At 37.4% G+C, this 12,426-nt stretch overlaps 1 protein-coding gene across 1 annotated transcript; it reads right to left on the bottom strand.

The window, feature by feature from the left end:
• Window positions 1-6,705: 6,705 nt before the first annotated feature.
• LOC127664884 (cathepsin 7) lies at window positions 6,706-10,596 on the bottom strand. The gene is made up of 7 exons (XM_052157130.1): window positions 10,471-10,596; window positions 10,058-10,180; window positions 9,831-9,974; window positions 8,930-9,154; window positions 8,322-8,484; window positions 7,725-7,842; window positions 6,706-6,805 (listed from the first exon to the last, which is right to left on the bottom strand). The coding sequence occupies exons 1-7, from the start codon at window positions 10,594-10,596 to the stop codon at window positions 6,706-6,708; spliced, it is 999 nt and encodes a 332-aa protein (XP_052013090.1).
• Window positions 10,597-12,426: the final 1,830 nt, after the last annotated feature.

The following is a 12,426-nucleotide window of genomic DNA, read 5'->3' as shown; positions in this document are numbered from 1 at the left end:
CCTCCCCTGAGGGACACCTGGGTTATTTCCAGCTTCTGACTATTACAAATAGGGCTGCTATGAACATAGTGGAGCATGTGTCCTTATTGGATGCCAGGGAATCCTCTCGGTATAGGCCCAGGAGTGGTATAGCAGGATCCTCCGGAAGTGACATGCCCAGTTTTCTGAGGAACTGCCAGACTGATTTCCAGAGTGGTTGTACCAATTTGCAACCCCACCAGCAGTGGAGGGGTGTTCCTCTTTCTCCACATCCTTGCCAACACCTGCTGTCTCCTGAATTTTTAATCTTAGCCATTCTGATTGGTGAAATTTTCTATATTCTTTGTTTACATTCCAAATGATTTTCCCTTTCCTGGTTCCCCCCTCCCCATAAGTCCCATAAGCCCTCTTCCCTCCGCCCTTTCTCCAACCAAACCCCTCCTACTTCTCTGTCTTCCTAATCCCCTACAATGTTGAATTAAGCCTTTCCAGGACCAGAGCCCTCTCCTTCCTTCTTCTTGGGAATGATTTGATATGTGAATTGTGTCTTGGGTATTCAGAGCTTCTGGGCTAATATCCACTTATCAGTGATTGCATTCCATATATATTCTTTTGTGATTGGGTTACCTCACTTAGGATGATATTTTCCAGATCCAACCATTTGCCAAAGAATTTCATGAATTCATTGTTTTTAATTGCTGATTAGTATTCCATTGTGTAAATATACCACATTTTCTGTATCCATTTCTATATTCAGAGACATCTGGGTTCTTTCCAGCTTCTGCCTATTATAAATAAGGCTGCTATGAACATAGTGGAGCATGTGTCCTTATTGCATGCCAGGGGATCCTCTGGATATATACCCAGGAGTGGTATAGCAGGGTCCTCCGGAATTGTCACGCCCAGTTTTCTGAGAAACCGCCAGACTGATTTCCAGAGTGGTTATACCAACTGGCATTCCCACCAGCAGTGGAGGAGTGTTCCTTTTTCTCCACATCCTCACCAACACCTGCTGTCTCTCGAGTTTTTAATCTTAGTCATTCTTACTGGTGTAAGGGGAAATCTCAGGGTTGTTTTGATTTGCATTTCCCTAATGACAAATGATGCTGAACATTTCTTAAGGTGCTTCTCAGCCATTCAAAGTTCTTCAAGTGAAAATTCTTTGCTTAGCTCTGTACCCCATTTTTAATAGGGTTATATGGCTCTCTGGAGTCTGACTTCTTGAGTTCTTTGTATATATTGGATATTAACGCACTGTCAGATGTAGGGTTGGTGAAGATATTTTCCCAATTTGTTGGTTGCCGATTTTTCCTTTTGATGGTGTCCTTTGCCTTACAGAATCTTTCTAATTTTATGAGGTCCCATTTGTCAATTCTTGATCTTAGAGCATAAGCTATTGGTGTTCTGTTCAGGAACATTTCCCCTGTGCCCATGTCCTCAAGGGTCTTCCCCAATTTCTTTTCCATTAGTTTCAGTGTGTCTGGTTTTAGTGGAGGTCCTTAATCCATTTGGAGTTGAGCTCAGTACAAGGAGATAAGAATGGATCAATTCGCATTCTTCTGCATGCTGACCTCCAGTTGAGCCAGCACCATTTGTTCAAAAGGCTATCTTTTTACCACTGGATGGTTTCAGCTCCTTTGTCAAAGATCAAGTTGGCCAAAGGTGTGTGGGTTCATTTCTGGGTCTTCAATTCCAATCCATTGATCTACCTGCCTGTCACTGTTCTGATACCATGCAGTTTTAAACACTATTGCTCTTTAGTACTGCTTGAGGTCCGGGATACTGATTCCCCCGGAAATTCAAAGAGCAATTCTGAAATTCATCTGGAATAACAAAAATCCAGGATAGCTAAAACTATTCTCAACAATAAAAGAACTCGCTTTCCATTTCTGATTTTGTTAATTTGGATACTGTCTCTGTTCCCTCTAGTTATTTTGGCTAAGGGTTTATCTATCTTGCTGACTTTCTCACAGAACAATCTCCTAATTTACCATTGGACTAAGCGCAGGGCCACCAATGAAAAAGTTAGGGTAAGAACTGAAGGACCTGATAGGAATTGTAACCCCATAGAAAGAACAATAATATCAACTAAACAGACACCCCGGAACCCCCCCGTGACTAAAACGCCAAGCAAAAAGTACACATGGAGGGACCAATGCTCAAGTTGCACATGTAGCAGAGGATTGCATTATGTGACATCAATAGTGGTTTAGTGCCCCAGAATAGGGTGATACTAAGGAAGTGAAGATGTAGTAGATGGGTATGTGGGTAGCAGCCCAATAGAGGCAGGAAGAGGGGTCATGGGATAGGAAGTTGCAGAGTGGAAACTCTGGAAATGTGACATTCGAAATGAAAATAAATAAAATAACCAAAAAAAAAAAAGACAGTAAATGGGCACTACTCTAAGATAAAATGCTAAAAGACCATGACCATGGAATTTCTCTACAAGATCAAGGGACAAGACATCTCTATTTCCTCACTAAAAACGAGTTGGGGTCAGCATTTCTCTAAAGTGGCACTGAACTCACTCTCACAACAAAGATGACTACATATATGTGTGTGTATATTTATATACCTAGGTCCCTCATCACCTCACACAAGTAGAGACCTCAATAAGCAGGAAAGAGGGAGGTTGATGCTGCTAATATGCTATGTGAGGAAGCAGTACATTTCTGGCTCCTTCTCTCCTGCTATTAATAGCTTTTCTAGAACAAGATATATTAATGCTGAATTGAGATAATTACTAAATTTACTTTTATTTTATAACTCAAAGACTCAAAAATTTGTGAAATGACAAGTTTGTCCAGGAAAAAGATGAACAAAAATGTGAAAATCAGGCCTTACAGCCCCTGAGACAAAAGACTTCTTAACTTGTTTGTCTTTAGAATTATGATCTTGTAGAAACCTTGGTGGAAAAATTACTCTCTGACCAGCAAAAGCCTGATCAGAAAGAGACTGGTAAAGTCTTTTCAAATATATCTCCTTTGCTTCTTCCACCCTTGATACCTGATTGTACAGAAATTCCTATGTGATCCCACCTCATGAGTATACAAAGTTGCCATATAAAAAAGACATTTGTTAAATAAGTAAAATTTACTTTTTTGCAGTAACGATATGTGCTTATAATTTACATGTATATAAGTGCACTAAATGCATGACTACTGACTCCAGGAGTGAAAATATAGTTGCAGATCCCTTTAAGCTGGAGTTAAAGAAGCATGTAAGCATCCATGTGGGTGCTGTGAAATTAACCTGAGTAGTCCACAAGATCAGTCAGTGCAGATAAACACTGATCTGCCTCTTTAGCTCCAATGTTTACTCTTAAAAAAGTTCTTTGGATTGGATATAATCTTTACATTTTATAAGAAGGAGAATTTATATACTAAAAAGAAGAATGTGATTTTTATTTTGTCATATTTATTGATCATGACTGAATACTTGATACTGCAGGATACACACTGCCTTCACCAGTTTTTAAAATGTTCAATACATTGATTTTATAATTAGCAGTACTAATAATGTATGGCTTGAACTAATAATATAATACAGAAAATATGTTGCAGGGATATTTAAAAGTTTCTGGTAATTCTTCCCCAATTGCAAGACAAAATTCATTAGAGCTTTTTTTATGTAAAACACAAGAATACAACTCAAATGGCAATTTGAAAGACTCAACACAATCCAAAGGTATGTTTAGTCGCTATTTGAAGAAGAATGGGGATAGGGACATATTAAAGAACCTGTTCCCCATAACTAAGTCATTATGTTTCTATAAATGCATAACATTTTGTATGTTTGGTAAAAAAATGAATCAATATCAATGACACACAGAGTCTCTGATTATGCTCAGGTATTTAGGACATTAATTCATAGTGTGTTGAATGAAAGTTCGTGGCAAAAACAACCAACAATGGGTTTCCAGAAACAAGAATGCAAAAGACTAATCATGGATAAAAGTTTCCAGAATCATGTGATGTTCATTTTGAATTAATTTTTCATCATTAAACGATCAAAAATTTACGGTGACCAAAGTGTTTAGGATCTCAATATTTGGATTTGTAATTGTTTATGTAACAGAGGTGAACAACATAGATTATGGGAAAAGACAGGCAGAAAAACCTATCTCTGGTAGAAAATAAAACAACACAAATCATATAAAAATACTTTATTCCAGTGCAGAAACTCAAACATAATTATAATCACTTCCAAATTCATGAAGTACATGAAGGGATCGGCAAGAGTTCAGAGGCATGCGTGATAAGGAAAGGAGTGAAGAAAACATCATTGGCTTCCAGGTTCCTACTCAGGGGCAAGAGACAAAGTAGATGGAGGAAAGTATAATATAAAAATTACTGTCTGGTTTGTTACTTTAAATTTGACATTCATTTATAAGTTGTTTTAAAATGAAAACTATCATCCTTACAAAATCAAAGTGGCATTCACCCCTGTATTCTCATGTATTTGGTATAGGAAAGTACTTTGTACACTACTGAGAAACATCACCACCAAGCCAGCCACAAACCCTTTACCTATAAGAGTGTAGTACGTGCAAGACAATAACTAATTTAAGACTCACTACACAAAATGAAACCCATACCAAATACCCCAAAACTAGATAGCCCAGGGACCTAGAAGAAAACCAAATCTTACTGGACTTTTTAAAAAAGTAATGATAAAAATTATCCTATTGACATTCTGCTCTACTCATAAATCCATGTTTTATTCAGCTATCATCAGAGAAGCTTCCTCCTGCAACAAGTAGGAACAAATATATAAACCCACAGCTAGACATTACATACATTTACGCACACACAAACACACACACACACACACACCACACACCCCATACACCCACACATGTATGAAGACACACAGAGATAGACAGAGAGACAGAGAATAAAAAATATAGGTCTAAATGTGTTGTCTTCATCAAATCCCCCTTTAAACTTCAGGGAATCCCCCTAGAGAGAAGGCAGAAACACTGTAAGAGCTACATGGTATAAAGGACAGCAAGAGAACAAAGCCCTGTGAACCAATTGTGCAAGACTCATATGAGTTCACAGAGTCTGAAGCAGCAAGTACATGACCTGTATGTAGCAGATACTCTGCATATATATTATAGCTTTCAGTTTAGTACTTTTATGGGACTCCTCAGCATGTGAATAAGAATTCCTTCTCTTGATCTTTTCTTTCTCTTGGCTTGACTTGTCCAAATTAAATGTAAGGGTTTAGTTCTATCTTATATTTTATTTTGTTATGTTTTCTTGTTATCTCTTAGACGTATGTCATTTTCTAATGAGAGACAGAGAATGGATTCAGAAGGAAGGAAAAGTGGGGTTGAACTTCAAGTTCAAAAATAACAATAATAAGGATAAATTTTACTTTGACTTGTAGCTGTAATCAAGAATAGGAAAAAATGTCATTGTGAAAATGTACCTCCCCTTCCAATTCTGTTGCAGCTGATTATATGTCCAATGACAGATTTGATGTATTCATAATGTCATGTCTTTATAAAAGTTATAGGTAGGATGTGTGTGTGTGTGTGTGTGTGTGTGTGTGTGTGTGTGTGTGTGTGTGTGTGTGTGTGTCTGTGTATGTCAAAGAGGATTCGGGCTAATCAGACCTACTTGTCAATCTAGACATATAGAGGACCACTGTCTTCTCTATAGTTTCAGACCACTGAACTATCTCTAGATAATGGCCATGCAAGTAATGTTATTAAGACCCAAAGGACAATCTCTGAAGTCAAGCCGTAGGAAGGTGAAACAAGATCTGGCTATACTGGAGATATATTGTAATGCCTGTCCTATATGCTTGAGCCCACATATAGTGATAAATAGTATATCACAATGGAATAAGTACTTAGAAGTGTGCATTTCTATTTTTCTGTATATATGTTCACATGGCAAAGAAAATTGCATCAGATAAGTATGGTCTAGCTAGAAAAACTATAAACAGCAATAGAATAGGACTTTGGGTACAAAAGCCTGCCTGAAAATGATTCTCTCATCACTCAGCATGGTAAGGGAATAAACTTGTCAAAGTGTGTCCTTGTAGCTGAAGATATAATCACCTTGATGTCTCTGACTCAGTCTCAAGGGGGCATGTATATTGAAGTATTGTAGTATTGTGTATTGAAATATTGTGACTGAAGTATTGAAAAGGGATGTGTCATAGCCCAGCATCATACAGAAGAGTATCATATGGTGCTGTCTTATTGCACAGAAAATCAACAATTGAAACTGAGTGAAGTCATGTCAGCAAAAAAAGTGTCAAATAAAGATATTTTCATATAATCTCTTATACTACAGTTGCTGGTATAAACAGACAAAAACCAACTATGAAATAGCATCCATCACAGAGGAGCCACACATTCTTCCTCCTATAATATCAGCACCACATTTAAGTTCTATCATTTGAACACAAAAATGTCACTAGACAAAAATAGAAAAGATCTATAACTTTGTAGTTAACTTTTATTTTTAAGAACAGCATTTGGTACAGTGAAAAAATAAAATCAAGTTATTGCAAGAGTTAATTATGCAAATTGTTACAGCAGCGGTCATGATTTACTAAATCAAATATACCAAAGATTTCACCTTCTACCCTGCTGGTCTGTGACAAAAAATGTTTTTTATTCAGAAGAGGCTGGCCATTTTGAATAGAATGAAGTTCATTTGTATTTGTTGCCTTAATATCTTTCCTCCCATGATACATCCAGGCAGCTCACAATTCGGGGTACATGGCATAAGAAGCAATTCCACAGTAGTTGTTCTGATCTCTGGGAAGTTTCATGTAGCCCTTTTCTCCCCATTTTTCACCATGGCTGAAAGAAATCAGGTTTTCCATTTACAAGAAAAGAAACATTCCAATGGCATTTTTCAACAAATCTGCATTTGAGCACTGAACGACAGGCCAACTTAACAGAAAGCATCAGACAAGCCAGGTGGTCAACTGCCAGAGTACCATGAATATCTCATAGAAGACAATAAAAATCACAGCATGGAAACTCAGGATGTGTTTCTACCAACAGATTGTTTAGAAATATCAATGAATTGAAAAGCAGAAAATCAATGGCACAACTATGATATTGGGCCCCACAGCAACCAGTACTAAAATCTGAACTCCTTGGCTATACATTATATTTTAGTTGATATAGCCAAAGAGAGGGATCAGCCAGATCATGTAAATATAAGTTCAAAAGTTTGATTCCAAGTTCCAGTTAAAGCTAGGATAAGGCTGAAGATAGAGCTTCCGACTAGGGGCACCTTAGACTTCTTCAACAGAAAAAAAAAATCCTGCCCATCACCTATGTGAGCTCACAATCCGTTGTATTTGGATCTCTGGGGAAAATGGCGTAGAGTCTGGCTCCACAAAGAAATCATTTGTGCAAACACACAACTTACAAAAAAATGACAATAATATTTTATAAAGATATGATCTCCCAGTCAAACTGTAATTGAAGAAGCCTGGACATAACTGAATGAACAGCATAACTATAACCCCAAAATAGAAAACTTTAGGATCAGAGAAACTAGAGCCTCAGTACATATGATAAGCACTGAGGAAGACAACTGATTTTATCATAACCCCACACTCACACACACGTAAAATTGAAAAACAAAAAGAACATGCTCCTTTTTCAATTTAATGTAACAATGCTTTCTGTGACTAGTATCTAAAATCTAACTGCAAATAGAAAATCTATTTGGATCTTAAAATCAAGTAACTTTAGCAACTTATACCTGTTCTTTAGCAGCCAGTATTTCCTGTTCTCTGACTCGCGACCTTCATAGCCATAGCCAACCAATAGTAAACCATGGTCAAGAGTATTACGTTTGCAGTTTGGTTCATGATACATACCTGAAAAATAAAATTAAGGGAATGAAAGTTTCCAGAAATCTGATAGTGACCATGGGCAACAATGGTAAGTAAGTAAGGCATTTTCTAATTTGACTTAAATGACAAAACATCATTCCTTATACCCATATAAGATGACTCTTTGACATCTTACATTTTTACTAATAGAAAGTTATTGCAGGAAACAATAACTGAACATAAATTATGTAATTCAAGGCACTCTCTTTAGAATTCAGTTCTAGAAAGGCAACTCCATATCTTAAGATACACCAAGTGGAGAAAAGTAGAATAATTATGCTAAAAACATAATGATAAATAATGAAGTACTCATCAGCATTGAAATGTCAGATCTCATAGAAACACATACTTGATTAGTGCATGGATAAGCACATCAAGTCATATACAAAATTGGACACTAGCATGGTATGCCCCCAAAGGGGTACTAGCATTCTTCATTAATATCCAGAAGAAAATATGTTTACCTCCTCGATATCTACTAAAGGATTCATGTGAACCATCAATTGCAACAGCAATGGGCCCATGAGTTAGTAGAGCTTCCATTAAAGCGTCTTCATTTTTTGGAACAACAAAAAAGCGTTTGACCTTAACAACAGAACGTTCAGGTCGGTACCTGCAGCGCTGTACCTATACAAGATAAAGTTACAAGACTTGGTAACTTCAATCTACCCACTAGAGAGCATGATTCAAAACCATAACACTCTACACTTTCCAATGGAACACCACCTTGCCCCCAGTCTGTGCTTCTATATGTCATCCAAGGCAGTGAAACGTTACAGAAATACTTGGAGCTGAAAATCAGCTCTCATGTCTTCAGTGGCATCTTTTATCCATAAGAGAATTTCATGGTGCAGAACTAGATTACATGTGGAATGGTTTGCATATTCTTTATGTGCATAGAAGCAGAAACCATGGAATCAAAAAAACTATGCAGTGGTGGGTACTGTAATTGCAGGACTGATGGGGCACAGAAATTCTACTTTCAATGTGAGCTCTGAATACAGTATATTTTTCTGATATTTTCCCCCTTGCCCAACCTGAACTGAAATAACAAGGCAGGAAGTTCACTTACCTTTGCTTCATATGGATAGGTTGCCTCAGCCTCCAGACCACCATTGTTCTTCACATATTGGAAGGCAGAGTAAGGTTTGCCTCCATCGCAGCCCTTATTGCCATAAGTTACTGAGCAGTCCATTAAATTTTGTACACTAAGTGGGATCAGTTTGCCTGTTTTCTTGAACAGCTGGCCTTCTATGGAAGCGGCTACAGAAAAAGCCCAGCATGCACCACATGCTCCCTGAGCAGGGAAAAACAGAATGCCATATACAAAAAATTCTAACTGTAAAAAATATCTCATGCAGTTCTTTACTTTATCAAAAGAGTGAACTATCAGTATTTGATGAATGCCTAAGAAAGAGGGGTGAGGCTCCATAGGGAGGTGTCTCATGATACAGTGGGTAGCCCAACAAAGACATACATATACATATAAAGCTGTGATCTACTGCACTGCAAGTGTGATAAATGACATTAATGGATTAAATTAAGTCTGGAGAGAAATACAGTGAAACCATAGGTGGAGATTCAAAAGTAAGCAAAGTGTGGAAATAATACTGTGTGTAAATGTGTGTTTGCATGTACGTGTATATATACATATACATCATATGCACGTACACATACACACACACACACACACACACACACACACACACATATATATATATATATATATATATATATATATATATATATATAGGCTTATAATTGCTAAGGAATGTATTATGCTTCCTTATTTCTTGGGACAACCAAGAAACATCTGTTAGCAAAAGAATGCTAAGGACAGTACCTGTGACTTTCAGGTTATAGAAAAGTATTAAGTTAACCACATGTCATACAAGAGTCAAATAATATAGGCATGTCAATAGCATGTTATATCCTTAGTAGTTGGGTAATACAGGCATGTGAGGCTGTCATACCTGGCTTCGTACTGGAGTCACATAGCCTTCCTTTCTCCAATCCCAAGTACTGGGGACTTTGACATTGCGTTTCTGGATTTGTTTCCCATTTCTTAGAGTAAGAGATGAGCTTTCTGTCATCATTTCCCTCATTTCTTCACCAGTCTTCACAGAAAAGAACATCAAGACTTCATTTAACCAACAAAACAGCAAGCATAGTAATATGAATCAATTTAAATCACACTCACCATGTCACCAAATTCATTCATTTCTATGGTGAAGTTGTTCATCCACAGGCCATCCTCCACAATGTGCTGTTTGATCAATTTCATATTTTCTTCCCATATTCCTCTCCTCTGCTTTTCTTCCTCCTGGAAAAAATGTAATTGATGATGGTTATTCCTGATCATGCTTCTGCCTTAGCTGTTCATGTGAGCTTGGTGCTACAAATATGTAAAGGTCATAGAGAGGGATCTCAGGAAAACCAAGAAAGCCACTCTTAACACATTGATGTACAAGCATGTGGCCACCTTGTGATCACCCCAAATTTCATTACTACCTCAGGTAGGTGAGGAATCTAAGGCTACTATTATAACCGTGAAAACCAAATATGAGCAAGAATTCTCTACAAGTACTCTCTTTGTGGGTCTATGTGACCTACTGGGCTGTATGTTCTTTCATTTCTCCTCTTCCACTCCTCCCACTCAGCATCCAAATTATAATCAGGTGTTGGAGCAGCCAAAGCCACTCTCAAGCACAGGATGGCCAGGAAGACAGTAGGAGTCATGTCCAAAGTACCTGGAGAATAAATAAAAAGAAATCAGAGACTACACCAACACTTTTTTATAAATTACACTATCCATGCTAGAGAAAAATATTCTAACTACTCTGCCAGATATTTACTCAAAGATTTTGGAAATGGCTAAATATTAATTTGGACTAAAAATGCTCTGGATGGTATTTCGTTTTACCTCAAGATTATACAACATGTAGACAAATTTCTAAACCTGTAAAGTGGCTTGTACTGCAAATTTGCATGATCAGAGAGATTACCATGGACATCAAATTTAAGAACATACATATCTAAAAACTTAAAACATTTATCTGAGAATTTGTAGTGGTACGAAATTCTTATATAGCATGTGATTGTAATCCAGAAGTTTCTTCTGGACTTGGGGCTTAGATTGTATCACATTCATTTCTAGTAGAAAGATGGAGATTAGTTTATTTAAAATATTCCCTTTTCAAAGAAAACTTCCTAGATGTCCCTCTTTAGAAAATCTAGAGAAGAAAGTTACTAGTACTCTATTCTATCTTGGGATATTACTACACTTTCTTTACCTCAGTGAGAAAAATCTGACATGGGAAGGATCCTGGAAGACAATGCCACCAGGGATGATGAAGTAACACATAAAGACATTTTAGCATTTCACGACCAGGTCAGGCAAGGTTTCATAAGCCATGCCTCTTATACCTTTTGGCTAGATACATGCCATCTACTTCTTCCTCTGCATATGGCAATCATGAAAATGAGCTTTTATCTAGTGGTGATGTTCAAAATATTAAATATCTAGGCTCAAAGTGAGATGAACATGCCCCTACTGTGCACTGTACTAGGTGTCATTCTCTCTGAGCATTACCAGACATGAAGTGTATTGGAACCCATACAAACCTGGATCCAGGAGCAGCTTGGATTCCTCTCTGACTCCCCTCTCCTCCCCAACTTCCACACAATGGTGCTGCTGAAGATTAAAAGTTATTCTTATTTATGGGGGTAGGCCTCACCTGTGATGATTGCTGCTGTTTTGGTGAAGTCCACAATCTTGTCAGAAGTTGCTAAGCTGTCAGGATCTCGACCAGCAATACCTCACTATGAGTTTAAATACCTAGTCAGCCCTCCTCATCAACCTTTTCCTTCTACTGATTGGCTATAAAGGTCACTGGATCAGGCCTCTAGGCTTCTACTGAGATCTGATCTTACCTGTCCTGGAGGGGTGGGTGTGGGCTGTACATAGTGGGGAATTGAACTTACAGACCTTCATAGAGGACATTACATCAAAACCTTTAGGCTATGGATCACATAATAGCCAGTCATTTTATCTCAATAGTACCTCAAAATGAGAGTTAGGAAGTTTCCAGGAAAATCTGTGAAGATTTCTGCCTAGCACTTTGTTTAGAATAAGAGATGGGTTACCAGCATGAAGTAGGCTGATATTCTACACTTGTACTTTATGTTTAATATATCACTATATTGGGATTATGTGAGAACACACACCATAATATGCATTCTTTCTGGTGTCACAGAGCAACACAACTAGTTTTCCTAAAAAGCCTAAAGTTGCAGAGCAAATCTGTATAGAAAGTGTTGTTCAAGGCCACAGCCAAGGAAGGAAATGAAGGTAGATGTGGTCTCATGAAGCTGATGTTTCTCTAATTGAGGTTAAGTTGAGTAGCCATTACTAAGAACCAAAAGTCCTGTCAAGGTTTTCATTCAGTAACACATATATTATCTAAAATTTCCCATATTACCATTTTAGGCATAAATTACAATGACTTTTGAAACACCATCATTGGTATATAAATACCACTAAATATATCTTAGGAAATATTTCATCTG

Source organism: Apodemus sylvaticus, chromosome 14 (genome assembly GCF_947179515.1).
Source record: "Apodemus sylvaticus chromosome 14, mApoSyl1.1, whole genome shotgun sequence".
NCBI lineage: Eukaryota > Metazoa > Chordata > Mammalia > Rodentia > Muridae > Apodemus > Apodemus sylvaticus.
Note: the sequence above shows the minus strand (reverse complement) of the source record. Positions and strands in the feature narration are given on the sequence as shown.